Source organism: Pelodiscus sinensis, chromosome 23 (assembly GCF_049634645.1).
Source record: "Pelodiscus sinensis isolate JC-2024 chromosome 23, ASM4963464v1, whole genome shotgun sequence".
Classification (NCBI taxonomy): domain Eukaryota; kingdom Metazoa; phylum Chordata; order Testudines; family Trionychidae; genus Pelodiscus; species Pelodiscus sinensis.
This window is the reverse complement of record NC_134733.1, coordinates 14465734-14482727: the sequence shown is the minus strand read 5'-3', so window position 1 is coordinate 14482727 and position 16994 is coordinate 14465734. Positions and strand designations below refer to the sequence as shown.

Here is a 16994-nt window from a genome sequence, read left to right as displayed (position 1 = left end):
ATAACCCAGTAAGCATTTCCCGTTAAGGGTGAAGCTTGCTGGGTAACCGGTTACCTATTCACATCCCAACATCCTTTTAATTCTGGGTTTGAACCTAGTTTCATAATTAAGGGCTACAAATCTGTAGAACGAGCTAAACCAAAGCCCTGAACCCGAACACCCTGGAGCTTGGAAAAGTCTAGATCAAGAGTCCAACTTCTTCAGCTTGACCCTTTTTCTGCCTATAAACCTCCTTGGAAGGTAAACCAGTTTTAGGCAGATCAGAGGGGAAGCAACTCGCTTACAGAGAGACCTTCTAACAGTGCACATGCCTGAGCATGCCCATGCCCTGCTGCCCGAGTTGGGAAGCCAAAGCTGAATCCCAGGAGAAGGGCCTATAACTTGAACCCTGGCACTCACGAGAGGATGCCTGCAGACATCTGCCCTGGGCAGCGGGATTCAGGTTTCAGCTTCAGGCCTGGGTGTGGGGTTTGGGCTAGGCAGGGCTTCAGCTCCAGACCCCAGCAAGTCTAATAACAGATCTGGTAGCCCCATTACAATGGGGTCCTGACTAGGACCGTTCTCCAGGGGCATCCCCCAGTCTGCATGGGCTGGCAGCCAGCAGCCCAGAGTAGGGTCAGAAGAAGCACCCTTCCCCCCAGTCCATCCCCATTTAATCAGTTAACCAGTTAAACTTAATGCTTAACCAATTAACTAAATAAACGGGATTTTACATCCCTAGCCGTGACCCACTTTGGATTCCCAACCCACCGTTTGAGATCTGCTAATCTAGGTACTTGTGCGGCTCCCCTCCCCTCGCAGGCTATGCTCCTGGGCTCCGGGCAGCTGTCGGGGTTGTGCCTTTGGAAACGGATGCCTTTTGCACATGCGCTTTAGGAGCCTGGTCCTTAGCCTCACAGCAAGATACCTGGCTCCCCAGCCTGGGCTCTGACCCCAGTGCCTTCTTGCTGACCAGGGACTCTGAATCCGGTGGACAAAACCCAAGCCCTGCCCATCTTTCTGAGCACGACTCAGCACACAGCCGTCCTTCTGCAACCTTCTTCCATCCCTAGACCATGACAAGAAAAAAAAACCACCTAGCTGTCCCATCTGGATGCAACGGTCGCCATATTCCTCCTCTGCAAAAAATGTGGCGCCGCTTCGATATATAAACCTGGGCTGCTGCTGTGGGTTTCTCCCTGGCCATTACTAATAGATGACTTCTTGAGTGGCTAATTATTCTTGCCAGCCAAGCCACTACATTTGTGATCTGACCTGATCCCCACAAAGCTCCCAACAGGAAGCTGAAATGGGATTTTAACACCATGCCAAGCAGCTCGCATCCCCTCACATCATGCATTATTACCTCTGTGCCCAGGAAAAGAGACACCATCAATCCACCTGCAGTCTTCTCTGTGTGAGCCGGCTCTTTCCATCTCCTCCTCCTCCACTGCCTACCTGAGCCAAGCGGCTTGGACTTTCTACACCCTTCCATAAACCAGCTCCTTCCCGGGAAAGGAGCACAAAGGCTACTTTGATGTATCTTGTTGACAGAGACCACAGCAGTCAAATACAAAATGGGAGGCCAAGATCAACAGCGCAAGGGTGTGAGGAGGAGAGATTAACCCTCCGAGTGCTTTGTCTCTGTAGTTTGTCTCTCCAGGCTGGCCTAATGCTCTCCACCATGCTAAACACATCCCTTATGAGTGGGGACAGCGAGACGCAGGATGACCCCAAATAATACTCAACGGGTTTAGGATGTCTAGGGACAAATAACGATCCTGGGATCCAATGTCACACAGACCTGGCAAGCCCTGATCACAGGGCACAGCTGAAGCGGCCTGCCTCCCAGCAGGTCCCTGCAACCATCCCTTAGTTCAGCTGACAAAGGGTTATCACACCTGAGAGTTTTGCCAAGCAGGGAGAGCGCACACAGATGCCGCCTTCCCACGCCCTCTGCACAGGGCCAGAGGGCTGCATGCAATTCAGCTGGTGGCTCGGTTGTAGGAAAGCGACATAGAAAATGTGTCCAGGTCCAGCTGGGCCCACAGGGTCAACTTTTCACACAAAATGTCCACCAGCTCTTAGGGTAATTACCCTTCCAAACACTGGGGGGCAGGCCAGCCAACATAGGGACAAAGGAGGAAACTGCACCAGGGCCCAGCAATTCAAAAGGTCCTGTAGTTCCTGGACGTAGCTGTTGCTACTGTGGCAGACAGAGCCCCCAGCCCTTTAAATCGCGACCAGAGTCCCAGGCAGCATGCTCTAGGGTGGTGCTAAGGCCTGGCAGGGGAAGAGGGGGGAGCACAGTCTGAGTAGGGCCCCCCAGTCCCACCCCTTCTGGGTGTGTGGAGCTAGCCCCCCTCCCTCACCTTGCCCAGAACTCCAGGAATTCTGTTGGCCCCCCACTGCCCTGACTTACTCCTCCATGCTATTCTGCTGAAGTGAACGAGACCTCCGGGCATACAGATCGAATATAGCCCCTCACCTTTGCACCCATCAGTTAAGACAAGTGGTAGTCACAGTATCTAAAGCACCATTATGCTGATAACTAGTGGGTTGCAGGTGGGCTCAGAAATTCTAACTCCATGTATTCAGATTCTCTACGACTTGTGCCTTTCACATAAGGACTTTCAAGGCCTTCCCACACAGTAACTATACATATCCTGTTTTACAAATGAGCATTGATGTCATCTTACAGACAGAAAAACCAAGGCACGAACAGGGTTAGAGATTTGGCCAATGTCACAGAAAAATCAGTTTCAAGGCCAGGCACAGAACCCAGAAGTCTCTTCTTTAACCATTAGTCCACACTCCCTTCCATAGCTGGGTTATAAAGCACACAAAGGACTCTTGACTCCCGGTCCCCTGTTCTATCTACTAATTCCTCTCCTTCCAGGACTGGGAAAAAGCACACAGGAGACCTGACTTGCAGTCCCCTGCTCTGCCCACTAGATTACACTGTCTTCCCACCCGGTGTAACTCTCTCTGGCTCATGCTTCATTAAAGTCTCTCCACTTGCCTGGCAGTCCCAGGTAAATCCTGGTATCCATTAACAGGCATTTTTAGCTTTCCCTTCCAATGTGCAGGTGGGCCCAGAAATTCTTACTCCATGTAGTCATATTCTCTACTTCTTGAGCCTTTCACCTAAGAACCTAAGGATCACTTCCATAAGTGCTTTTCCAGCCAGTTCTCCAGCTAGCCTGACAGCCCTCCAGGCCACATGCTGTCAGAGAAGTTTTCCTCCCAACTGGATACAACTGGCTGTCTCTGCATTCCTGACAGGTCTGTCTACAGCACGCATTGACTGTATTGGATTTTACTGGATGGGTTAGTCAAAGCGCAGCCAGTAGGATAAAGATTTATCAGGACTGTCCAACCCCCGTAGGCAGACAGCAACCGGGCAGAGGAACCCCCAAGGCTATGAGCTGAAAGAACTCCTCGTATGCAGCTGAATATTATTTCAGTTTCCTTTCCACTCACCCCCAACCAGAGATCAAGACCATTAACAAAGCCTAGAGTGAAATCCTCCACAGCCTTTTCCAGGCCCCCAAGAGGGGGTCAGCCCCTGTAGCAGCCAGTCCATCTCCTGCCTCTTCATTCCTCCACTATACTTGCAAGAAACAAGGCGGGTTTAAATTTAATTTCTCTCTGCGGAGGGAACATCTTATAACATGGAGTGAGATAAATGATCTGGGAATACTTGGGAGGGAAGTAAACCAGGTTTCTAGCAGCGTGGGCTAAGCAAAGGAGAAGACTCACCTCCAAGTCTTGTCCTTCCCCCCAAAAAAATCCCTCTCAGTTTCTGTCCCAGGGCGTCCATTCCCTTTTGTCATTATCTGGGGCAGCTACACAATTCTAATTTAAGCAGCTCAGCATGTTATGTGCCAAAAAGACAGGTTACATGACACCGTCAACTCCCAGTTTCCAACTCCCGGATTCCAAGACAGAATGTTACTGACAGCCTGAGACTCACAAACCAGGATCTGAAATGCACACGTGTACACATGCATGTCAGCCCCATTCCCACACACATACATGCACACAAGCCAAATGAGAGCACATTAACCCGCACACAGATGTAACAAGCAAGCGCATCCATGCCCAGAAATGTGCAAACACTAACATGCAAGCTCACAGACCTGCACATGCACACATGAATCTCACAAACACAAAGTAATATAGTCGCATATCTCCCTCCCTCTGCTACACATATACTTCCCAGAGACACAACCATCATCAACATAACCGCACTCCGCACAGAGTAGATGACATACATCATGCACGCCCAATCTGATACACATATGCCTAATCAATGTACAAGTCTCTTTATGATTTTACTGATTTTTGACAAAAAATCCAGTTTTACAAAAGCTAATCAAATAAATAAATAATAATAATAATAAATGTTAACAGTCTTCCCTGGAACTTACATGTACAGAATTTCAAGTACACGACTACACTGATTATGTTCAAAAATTCAACACATTACACAAGCTAGATGTGTTTATGTTAATAATAAATTAACTTAAGCATAAACCCAAGTCTGTTAAAGCATGGCAACACAGTGGAAGCTGCACACATGTATGCATGAGAGAATGTGTGCATCAGTGTCCAAGTCCTTAAAAAAAAAAAAAAAGGAGCCACCAAAATTCCCCAGACCTGGCTCCCTCCTTAGAGATGGCAGCTCAGTGACCCAGATGGCACAGGTAACTCAGCTGTCACCTCTCTTGCCACAAAAGGCCTAGAAGCCATAGAGCTGTGTCAGCTTGTAACTTTAAAACCAAGCAGCCCTCTGGCACCTTAGAGACTGACACACACACACAGCGACTCACGCGCTTGTGAGGGTCACACCCCGTCATTTTATTTCACCCAGAAAAGTTCAGTTCCTGCACCAACTCCCCCCCCCCCCCCCCTTTTAAATGATTGCAACAAACGCCGGCACATTTCCAGGAACCATCACACTGACTTAAAAACAGAAACCCAGGGGGCCTCCGCAAGACAACCCCCCATGGCCACAAGGGCCAGCCACCTTCCCACCCCCCCTTCCAGAGCTTGCAAGCCCCGCCCCAGGGAGGAGCAAAGGGAGGGGGCGGGGCTGTCCCGTAGGCCCCTCCCCCCTGCCCCCCATCCCCCCTCCCCCCGCAGGTGAGGCGCGGGCAGCCCCTACCTCTCGGGGAAGTGCGTGTCGCGGTGCTGGGGGAGCCCCTGTTTCCGGCGCTGGCTGGAGGAGTTGCTGGCCGACGGGAGATGCGCTTCCATGGCCGCGGGGTTGCGCGCTGCTGCCGCCGCCTCTTGCCGCGCTCGGAGGAGATCTGCGGAGGGGGAGAAGCCTGCATGAGCCCGGGCCGCCCCCACGCCCCCCCCTCTCCCCGCCGCGTGCAGCCCCGGCCGCCTACCCGGCTCAGCGCATCGCCAGCGCGGCTCTGCCTCCCTCCCCCGCCGCGCGCCGCTCCCCCCCCGCCGGCGGGACCCAGGCCGGCCCCGGGGGCTGCAGGCGAGCAGGTGCGGCCGGAGCCGCGGGGCGAAGGAAGGAGCGAGCGAGGCACCGCAGCCGCCGGGGAGCCTGGGCTGCGCCGGATGAATAGCGCGCCTGTGCCCGGCTTCCCTCGCACGGAGCGCGCTGGCTCCACCGCCCGCGGCCGCCTGGCAGCGGGAGGAAATGGTGTCACTGGGGGGGGGGGGGGGTATTGACTGAGCCTCCCTCCCCGCGCGGGGAAAGTTTCCTCGCTCGCTGGCCCGGCAGGGAAACCACACGGGGGGGGGGGGGGGGTCAGATCTAGCCGCGGGCTGCCGCCTGCCCCTTTCCGCTCCCTGCGGCCCTTGTGACCACCCAGCGGGCCAAACTGCCCTGCCCTGGCAGTTCCTGCCTTCCCCAGCTGGGCCAGGGATCCTGGGGGCCACCCTGGCAGACCCAGCGTGCTGGGGTGGGGCAGCCCGAATGGGAGGCGGAGGGCAAAGATCCGGGCAGCTGCCTCTTTCCTTCAATTTAAGGCTGAGGGACAGGAATCCGAGCTGGTGCTGGTCACAGACAACCCTCAGTTAAGGGAGTGGGGGCCACGGGGCAGCTCGCACCCCCCCTTGTAAATACAGGCAGGCTGGGTCTAGACTGGCCACTTTTTCCGGAAAAGCAGCTGCTTTTCCCGAAAAACTTGCCAGCTGTCTACACTGGCCGCTTGAATTTCCGCAAAAGCACTGACGCTCTCATGTAAGATTGTCAGGGCTTTTGCGGAAATACTATGCTGCTCCCGTTCGGGCAACAGTCTTTTTCCGAAAAACTTTTGCGCAAAAGGGCCAGTGTAGACAGCAGAGATTTGTTTTCCGCAAAAAAGCCCCGATTGCGAAAATGGCGATCTGGGCTTTTTTGCGGGAAAGCGTGTCTAGATTGGCCACGGACACTTTTCCGCAAAAAGTGCTTTTGCGGAAAAGCGTCCGTGGCCAATCTAGACGCGCTTTTCCGAAAATGCTTTTAACGGAAAACTTTTCAGTTAAAAGCATTTCCGGAAAATCATGCCAGTCGAGACGTAGCGCCGCAGGGTCCAGTGTTTATGAACAGCACTAGGTGCATCAATTTAATCCACCAGTGGGGAGGGGGTAAGGCCAGAGTTCAGCTCTATAGCCAAGCTCCCCTGCTGGATTTGACACCCCCCCCCATGGCTACCTTAGCTGCCCATGGGGGCATCCTATGGCTATTTAAAGCTGCAGTTGGCACCTGTGGGCAGGACCCCTCTGCAGCATGTCAAGAATTGGCTCCCTTCCCCCATTCTGGAAGCACATGCCTGCAGGTCCCCTGCTGAGATCAGACACACTTCACAGCCCAGCACACAGACTGTTGCAGTCCTGGGAGAATTAGCCCAAAGGATCCAGGGCTGGGGGGTGGAGGGAACTGACTGCAAGAGTTGCTGAACTGGGAGGAGGGAAATCTTCCTATGGCAAAGGTTAGGGACCCAGAGCATCCAAACAGGTGAGCTAATGATCAGAACTACAGCTGAGCCCGCTTCCCCCCAAAAGTATAGCCATCACGGGTCAGAGCAGTGGTCCTTTTAGCCCAGAACCTGGTCTTCCAGCAGTGGCCAGAGCCCAATGTTTTGGAAGGAATGAACACAAGGCAATCTGAGTGATTCAGCCCTCCCCAGTCCCAGCAGACAAAGGTTTAGGGCCATCCAGAGCAGGGGGTAGCATGCCTGAGCATCTTGGCTACGACCTACTGCTGGGATATAACCAGTTCCCCCTGCCACATAAAAAGGGATCACTCACACATAGGACAGCCAGTAGGAGAGGCCAGTTTCCTAGCCTGTCAGAGGACACAGGGCAGGGTTACTGCGGTTACACCTCCACCCCAGCCTCAAGCCCAGAAGATCATGCCCCAACTCCCAGCTGCATCTATATAAACAACAGAACCCTGGAGGTAACAGTAAGTCACGGGTCTGCTTTCTCCCCAGCAGCAGCGCTGACTGGTTAGAATTCATATCCCAGCCTATGCTGCCTGCATATCCCTGCTGTCCTGTTAAGTCTCGCACAACACTTCTTCTCCCCCTCACCTACCTGGAGCCTCACCAATGCCCAGAGCGGGAGGGGGAGTGAAGGGAGGCGGCGGTTTGGCACTTGCAAACAGACTATGAGAAACATCTGCCTTGCTCGGGCTGGTGCGTAGGCCGCACTCCCTGCTGGGAGGGCTCCCGCAGCTCAGCCTTGGGGCACACATGCGGGGAATTCCATGGAAAGATTTCAAGGGAGGTGGGGAGTGAGTCAGACAGTAAATAAGTCAATCGTTACAGCAGGGAGGGTAGTGCTAGCCGCCTGAGCAGCCTTTCTGGACAGCACAGGGCGGTGCCCCAGGGGCTAGTTAGTGGGAAGGGGTTACCGAAAGAGCCTCATGTAACTTTCCTTGGGGGAAAGCAGTCACAGCCCCTCCCCCTTCAATCACTTTTTGCAGCTGGGAATTCTCACTCATTTGTAAGGGGGGTGGGGGATGTTGTAGGCAGTGTTCCCCGTAAGCTGAGCACTTGAGCTGCTATCCAGAAGATTCAAATGCCGCCCAACTGATTAGCAGTGCCTGCAGCTGGCAGAATGTGTTTCTAGTGGTGGTGCACGTCCGCCCATGCCTTGGTGCACATAAAATGTATTCCATACACGGATGGAAAAAAAATAGAGGGAACAGCGGTTGTAGGGAGGAGACTGCCTCATGTAGGACAGAATGGGGGTCACTGCAAGACCCCCATCCCCGCTGAGCTGCCACCCTCAAGCTTAGCTCACTATGCCTCACTTTTAAGCCAGAGAGCAGTCTCCTGCTTTAGGCCAAGTCACTGAAGGCTTGTCCACACAGGAAAGGAAACCAGAATAGCTAAGGGAGTTGTAGTTCACACCTCAAGTTACTTCAGTGCAAGGCAGCATGTGTTCACTGTTACTTCAGAATCTGAACGCTCTGTTTCACAGGAATATAGCAAATGCTATATGGGATCTGAGCCAGAGCCTTAGGGCACTGTGATTCTCAAATAAGCATCCACATACTGACTTGCAACAAAATCACTAGAGGGTGTGACTTACCATTGCTTTGGTTCCACTGATGATATAGACAAGCACGTAACCGTTGTGACTCAGTTTTCCCCACCTATAAAATGGGGATATAATTTCCCCACAGCAGGACCATTACTGCACACTAATTAGCTGATGTTTGTCCAGCGTTCCAAACTGGGCATTGCTGTGCAAGTGCCAACATTTTACTAATTATTCTACTTGACGCATTTATCCACCAGAGGGACCAGAGCAGCCCAGGACAACCAGTGAGAATGCTAAGTGAATTAGTGACAAATGAGACAGCCTCCTGCCCTGCAAGAGGTTCTTTCGGGAGCGCTATCCCACCACAGAGTTAACCATCAGGAGATTCCCCGCCTGCAAGCTGTACTCCTTCCCCCACACTGGGCTTGCCTCTCATCGGCTGCCTACACACAATTCTGGGGCACCCTTCACAGTTGCACCCGCGCAGCAAAGAAACCTCTGCTACTGGCTGCATGACACACTGGAAAACACACCAACAGGAAACCCCCTCCTCACACCCACTATCTACTGCTCTGTGTCAGAGGAAGCCACGACAGAGATGAATGTACTTGAGTAAAGGAAAAGAGTGTATGCTGAAGTAGATCTTAAACTCATCATTGTACTTTGTACTTCTGTAGCACCTTCCACAGAGGTTCTCCAAGTGCTTTGCCCACATTACCCCGTTTGCCTTCCCCAATCGGTCATAATTATAACACTGCGCTTGGACTGCTAGGTGAAAAGTCACTTTGACGCTCTGTGCCTCAGTTTCCCCATTTGTAAAAACAGGGATAATTCTTACCGGCCTTTGCAAAGTGCTGTGAGATCCAGGGCTGAAGAATACTACAGAGGTGCTTACGGTTACACTATCTCCATTTTACTGATGGTAAAATTGAGGCACAGGCTTGCCAATGGTCACCCGGCATGTGGGAACCAGAGCAGGAACAGATCCTCATGTGTCTTTATTCTCAGTCTTGTACATTAGCCAGAAGACGAGACAGTTATCATATATGAATCAGATTTATTTTTCCAGATTTAAATATGAAAACATACTCTGTTCATGTGCCTGTGCATGTACACACAGCACACATCTAGCTATACACACACACAACCCCCTCCCTCACAGGCTGGAAACCTTTTTCAGACACACCACAGCTATTTAAATACCTAACACCCATGCAAGGGGGCTGGAAAATGGATGCAGCAAGGACATGTCCTAAAAGCTTTCAAAAAGTTGCAGCTGTGCCATGTGCCCTCCAGTCAAAAGTTCCCCAGCTCCCATCTCTGAACACTTTTCAGCTTCCTCATTTGGCTTCCCTCTTTTTCTCTCCTTCCCCCTCAAGATCATTTGGCAGAGTTGCCTCCTCAGGGCAGCATGAGGCATTCACAAAGATTAAGCAACAGATTGTGCAGTGCCTTCAACAGCGAGGTCCTGATCCATGACCTCACTGTGATAATACAAATAATAGCAACACCAGCAGTGCCTATAGTGAGTGGATCTGATATTAACATGGAGGTCCTGGGGTATTAGATCCAGCATAAAATCCAGGGAGTAGATGTGTATCATCAGGCTGTGCTGTACCAGAGGTCCCCCCATACCTGGTTCATACCTGGGGAATATCCTGGTAACCACTCCTTCCCGCCCCCCGCCTCTGCAGCCAATACCCAGCCTCCCTCTACATTTCCAGAGGTGGAAGTGGGGAGCACACAGAAATGCAGCATCCTGACTCAGGATGTGGATGAGGGGAGGGGAGGCTTTTCACTCTAAATTACCACGTTATGCATAAGCAGCCTGCATAACATGAGGATTCTGGGTCTTGGTTCAGTTCCTACATCACAATGAAACTTACCACCACCCCACCCACTGCTTTTAACAAAAACTAATGATGAGGAACACAGGAATTGCTAGAGGATCAGCCAAGCATCGGTTCGCCTCACCCCATGTCCCACTTCCAGCAGTGGACACTAACAGCTACTTCAGAAGAGAGTGCAAGAAACTCCCCCGGTGGGCAGTTATGGAACAACCGGCCCCAGGGGAGCAGTTCGTGTTTGGCTTACAGCATGACGAGTTATAACCCCTCTATCCTATGGCATGTCACCAATGTTTCTTGTAAGCTGTGTGCTTCTGGGGCCACCCAGGAGAGATTCAGACACTGCCCAACTGATGAGCAGAGCGTCCACAGCTAAATTTTGGTTTCCACTGGTGGTGCACATTTGTGTATACCTCAGTGCGTATAGAAAAAGCATTATTCTGCACGTGGATGGAAAAAAAATCCACACAGGGATGGAAAAGATTAGCTGGAACATTGCATGGCACCAGGCATGTTCTTGTTACCCACACAAGTGTCCAATACACGTCCGCTGACCATGTTAACTGAACTTCTTTCTCACCCTTTGCGGGGGGGAAGGAGTCCTCCCAGTCAGGGCTGAGACCCTGTGGTGGAAGCGCAGGTTGGGGTAAAAAACCTCTCATAGCTGCCGCCGGAGCTGTGGATAAACAGGACTTCAGTCCCTAGGGTACCGCTTGCGGCATTCATGTACATGCAAACTCATTAAAAAAAGAAGAGAGGAAACAAACATTAAAATGATCTATATTTTTTAAACTGTAAAGGCATGTACAAGAGAGTGAAACAACAAGCCCATCAGCTCACATAAAAAGCCTGCAGAATTCGCCGAGCCAGGGACCATGCGCCTCCAATGTTTATAAATTAATTATCTGAAAAACCCAGGTCACTCCTTATTGCCACAGTGCCTGTAATTTAGCAGTCTGGCATGCTGCCAATTCCAGAAGCTGCATTGATCCTGAATGACCGCAACAACTCCCCCATCTACCTTCCCGTCTTCTCCCGTTGCTCCCTCCTTCACCCACCCCATTGTCTAGCCCCTCCTGCTCCACTCCGGAGGATCCGTTATTTACAACCCTGCACGCTGACAGTTGGTAAATGAGAGTGATTGACATGGGACGCTGGTGCATAGAGGTTCCAGGCACGGAGACCGACTGAGTTCAGAACACAGGATGCATGTTGCTGGGGAGGGGGGGGGGGGGGCGAGCAGCGTGTGCAGGGTGGGAGGGGGAATGGGAGAGAAAAGCAATTAAAAAGAGAGAGGGAGATTTCTAAATTATTAACATTTTCTAAATAATTAACGTTATTGGTGCCTCTGTGTGAGCCTGCAGATAAACTGCGCTTTGTCCTGGCACTAATAATTTATAGCCCAACGAGAGGCCTGTGGTGTGGAGCTGATCCAAAACACACTGAAGTTTTGTCTTGTCAACGTTGCACAAGAAAGCCCTGTCTGTGCAGCCTCCCCTTCTCCTCCCGCCTACCCCAAAACCTCAGAATTGGACCCCGCCCCCAGAAATGCCGAGGAAAGAGCTCCTTCAGTATTTTTAAAAACGTCAGGCTTTTTACTGCAGCGAGCTGCTCTGGAGATGCAAAAACTGTGGCAGCTGCTCTGGGGAATGTGCTGTGCCGGGAAAGGGGGGGGGGGGGGTTGTTCTGTGTGTCCGATGCTCAATTTGTGCCCAAGGGACTTGGCCTTACATGTTGGCCGGTTGTGAGTCTGTGTAATGAGCCTGGGTACATGCATGGAGGTGCATGATGCCTATGAGTTTATGTATCGTGCCAGTGCACAGGCATATGACGGGCATGAGTTTGTGAGCTGCACCTGTGTGTGTGCTGTGGACATGTTGTGGCTGTACATGGGTTATTTCCGCTGTATCTACATGTCGGTGCATGGTTTGTGTCCCTCAAGTGTGTGTGCTTGTGCATGTGACACCTTTGTGTAGCATATGTTGCCTATTGTGCTTGTGTGAATACTGGGTGGCTACGTCTACACTGGCCACAATTTCCGGAAAAGGGATGCAAATCAGGTAAGTCAGGATAGGGAACTCCGCGGGGGATTTAAATATCCCCCACGGATTTAAATAAACATGTCCGCCGCTTTTTTTCCGGCTTGGGGAAAAGCCGGAAAAAAAGCGTCTAGACTGGCGCGATCCTCCGGAATAAAGCCCTTTTCCGGAGGATCTCTTTTTCCTACTTCGAAGGGCTTTATTCCGCAGGATCGCGCCAGTCTAGCGGCGGACATGTTTATTTAAATCCGTGGGGGATATTTAAATCCCCCGCGGATTTCCCTATCCTGACTTACCTGATTTGCATCCCTTTTCCGGAAATTGTGGCCAGTGTAAACGTAGCCGGTATGTGCAATTTTTGCGTGTTGCGCCTGGGTGTAAGCGTATATTGGGCCTCTATTATCCTTGTGAATACTGTGTTTGTGCCTGTCAAATCTATGTGCTATTGTGTATGGTGCCAGTGCACACTCGCTGTGCATGGCGTGCGGGTGTGTATCTGTACTATGTAAGTGTACTATGCGTGCACTGTGCTTGTTGGCATTGTGCCTCTGTGGAGATGTGTTGTATGTCTCTGCACAGCGCCTCTGTGCGTGTTGTGGGTGTGCTGCGCTCACACGCATAGCGTGCCCGAGAAGGTGCGTGCCATGCCGTGCCTGTGATGCTCAGCAAATCCTAACTCTACATTAAACAGGATCACCTTCCTGCCACCCAGAGAAGCAAATCAAATCACACGGAGAGTGGAAAGGGAAGGCAGCCTCTTTATTAACCTAACAAGCAGCCCTGGGGATTTACTCCAGATTGGAGATTCTCCTTCAAGTCTTCATCAGATGCTTTGCTGATGCTGCTCTGCTTCTCTTCCCCCCTCCCTCCACCCTTCCCCCCCTTTCTTTCTGTGGTTAATCCATGCCAGATACAGTTTGGCAGCTGAAGTCTTTGCATAGAGAGAGGTGCAGAGGAAAAGAGTTGGATCTTGTGTCATGTAATTTCTATTTCCCAGCGACACCTTCGCCTTCCATGCTCAGACAGTTGTCAAACTCTCTAACAATCCCTCCTGCTCCAAGCCAGCTCAGTAACAACCCTCTCCCCAAAGATTCACCCAGAACACCCCCTCACTCACCTGCCTTTGCATCAGAAACAGGAAAGGGCACATGCACAGTGAATGGCTCTGTTTTGGCCACAGCCAGTCCTGTGGCAGCATGTCACACGTGCACGAGAGAAGGGAAAGTGCACATACAGACCGACACGTGTACAACACGCCTTGGTTCTCACGGTGACCCAATTTCCCACTGGCTGCGTTGCTAACAAACTAGTGCCCCCTACAGGTGATGCTCATGATCTCTTGAGCACCATGTGATTGGTTCTAGGTCCAGCTCCCCAAGTCTTTTATTTTTATTGTTTAATTAAAGCACAAATCATAGGACCAGAACACAACCCCCTCCCCACCCCCCATCCTAGAGAAGCCGCAATATCCTCAGGCTAAGGATGCAGAAGCAGCAAGACACAAACACCTGTTCAGAACTGGGGGTTGCTTTTAAGGGCTGGGTTATTTTTTATTTTGCCCAGATGTGGCTGCACTCATGCAAACCCAGCCACAGGCAGGGGCTGCTCCAGCCTGGTTACTTCCAGCCCCACCCTGGGAGTCGGCAGCCTCGCGCAGTTCCAGAAGTGGCAGACCCTTCTCCTGGATGCTGCATCTGACCCCACGCGTGGCTGCTGACACCCAGCCTGCGTGGGCTGGGAGCTGGCAGCCCTGCAGGGCAGGAGTAGCCCTTCACCCATGGGTGGGCCGCAGGCAGGGGGGCTACTCCCAGGAAACAGTTAACCGTTACCTAGTAAGTATCACCCATTAAGGGTGGCACTTACTGAGTAACCAGCTAACGGGTTACCCATTCACATCCCTAGTCTACACCAACACAACACACTTCCTCCATGGGTGCAGCATCAACGTCACCTGGGTTTGTTTCTTCCATGCAAAAAGACACTGGTGTAGCTGAAGCCGAGGAGAATTAAACAAGCATGGGGAGGAAGAATCGTGGCTTCCCCATAACACCCAACACTGCTTTCGATAGCTCACCTATCCTGCTTTGTTGCTGTTGTCCCACGACTGCCAGGAAATCAGTGTCTGATTTCTCGTGACTGCCAGGAAATCAGTGTCTGATTTCTCGTGACTGCCAGGAAATCAGTGGCAAAGCTCGGAGGGACACTCACACCATGAGCATGCTGGGCACAAGAGAGAGCGCTCCCTTTCGGCAACTAGGTCTCCCACGACTCTGCCCACAGCAGATCTGGTTCCAGCCAACCTATCTTCAGAATAATGGAGTTGCAGCAGAAATGAATCTGTCTGTCCCCAGAAACCCACTTCCCACTGGCTCATGCCTTCTCTTGCAGAATAGCTTCCATTGCACCTTTTCTGCGTGGCGCTTTTCTCATTGCTAAAAACACAGTGAATTTAACCCTCATCAGGTTGCAGGTCATAAACCCCAGCTACTGCCAGATCCACTGAAGGCAGGTGTAGGAATTTCCCTGCACTGCCAATGCATTTCAACGACAGCCTGCAACACTTCATGCTACTCCAGTGCTGGATCCTCTCCCAGGACTGCCGCTGTACATCAGCGACCATGCCCCCCCCGCCCCGTTCAGTCCCAGCCCTAAGTCTCTGTTCAGCCTGCCAACCTTATGACCAAGTCACACCTGCACTGAGGAGTCTGAATATTTGGGTCAACAGTCTCCAAAACAAAGCGAAAGGAGAGAAGACCCTGAGCTTCCAAAAAGCCTCTAGATCAGCTGCAATCACAAGCTAATTGTTCTAAGCCTCACAGCAGCAGCAAAGCTCACCACAGATCCACTCCATCCTCGCCACTAGGTGTTGTTACAGCCCATGACCGTTGCTAAATGAAGTACCAGTGATTGCACGGAGCTAGTGAAACACATTACAGATCCAGCCTCTTCATCCACCCCCCGCCCCGTAAGCCCGTACCACCATGGCTGGGGACTGCCATGCTGTTGGCCAGCTGGTAGAGGCGCTGCTGCTGCTGCTCCTCAAAGGTTCCGTGTTCATTCAGAGCTGACATCATCCGTCTGTAGTGTTCCTCCGGTGTCATCTGAGTCACCGAGTCCTCGAGCACAGGCGTGTGGGAATTTTCTGAAGAGCAGAAGAGGGTTTTTTTGTTAAAAAAAAAAAAAAAAGAATGAAAGAGATGGAAGAAATCACATTCATGCAGGCAGAGTAGAGAGCAAAAGTCGAGTGACATCCTTCCTCACACACTACACCACACTGGTATGTGAACCTGATACACCAAACCTCCACAATCAGCACCTCCCCCTGACACAAATGCATATGCACCCCATCCTCCTCCCCCTGCAAATGCATGCACACATCCCCTCAACACACAAAATCTGCAGACCGACCCCCCTTCCTAACACACACACGTACTCTTAGCACAATACATTTCAAATTCAGCATACAAACACACTTTTTGGAAGCCAAAAGCGTTACATTATAATCAAATTAAATTACAAGTAAACTTTTATCTAATGGGGGAAGGTTAGATGCTGCCACAAAACATGATGAGAGCTTTACTGATTCTCACCCACTCCCCTCGGGGGATGCTAGTTCTCTTTACAACTAACGCCCAGACAGACATGGACTGCCTTTTTTTTCAACCCTACCATTTGGAACATGCTTGGAGGAGGAGGCTACAGAGAGGGGTAACATGATCCATCACTACAGAGACACTCAACTGCCAGCTGATGAGTTTGAGAACTGCGGTACGGTACAGACAGCAAGCCACCCGTTCTGCGAGGAACAGCGCTGACAACCCATCCACTCAGCTATCAAAAGGGAAGCCAGAGAAACAGACTCTATAGGTACTTGTACTGCAGAACACTCCAGTCCTTACGGTTTTTATCTTCACAATGCTGCTATGAGGCAGACAAGGAGAACAGAGCACAGGGCAGAGCAAGGGGTGTATCAATGGTCACAACAAGAATGTGTGTGTGAATTGGGAACTGAATCCAAGTCTATAAAGTCTGGGTCTCGTGCTCTCCCAATAATTCTACTCCTGAGAGAAGGTAAATGGTCATGTGGCTCGGGTGTCATACAGAGACTCAGGACCTGAGTTCCTTTGCTACAGTCTCACTATATGACCTCAACCGAGTCACTTACTCTGACGCTGTGCCACAGTTTCCTTAGTTGTGAAGTGGAGTTCTTAAGTCTTATCGACCTCTCAGGAGCACTGGAAAGGTATATTCATTAACATCTGATACAATAGCTATAAGGGAGATCAGGCCCTCACATTGTCTTGGCTATTTGCAAGCAAGGAGCAGCGATTATCACAATCAGAATTTTGCACCATGACCTACACCTCAAGACCAATGGTGGAAGTAACTTAAAATTTCTTACAGGTACTGTCCTATTGCAACCCGGGTCCCTGCCAGCTCTGTAAATAGCTTTTGCCGCAGCTCAGCCAGCTCATGACAGAGCTGCGCACCATGGTGCACCTGCTTACTTTCCCCTCTGCTCAAGACAATGGTTGTTGTGAAGAGACAGAGGACAACTCCACGGATTCCCTTGTTAGCTTGAGTCGCTGAACAAGAATCATTTTACTTGGGTAACAAACACATGATTCTA

General features: G+C 51.3%; 1 protein-coding gene across 12 annotated transcripts in view; it reads right to left on the bottom strand.

Moving 5' to 3' along the window:
* SAMD11 (sterile alpha motif domain containing 11) overlaps positions 1 to 16994 on the bottom strand; it is a 324237-nt gene that overhangs the window by 32903 nt on the left and 274340 nt on the right. For 11 of the 12 annotated variants that reach the window (XM_075906866.1, XM_075906863.1, XM_075906862.1 and 8 more), the window contains 3 exons: positions 15342 to 15506; positions 10906 to 11001; positions 5150 to 5294 (listed from right to left, as the gene is read on the bottom strand). In XM_075906866.1, the coding sequence (XP_075762981.1) occupies positions 5150 to 5294; positions 10906 to 11001; positions 15342 to 15506 (406 nt within the window). The remainder of the gene's footprint in view (positions 1 to 5149; positions 5295 to 10905; positions 11002 to 15341; positions 15507 to 16994) is intronic. The other variant, XM_075906864.1, reaches the window with a different exon arrangement.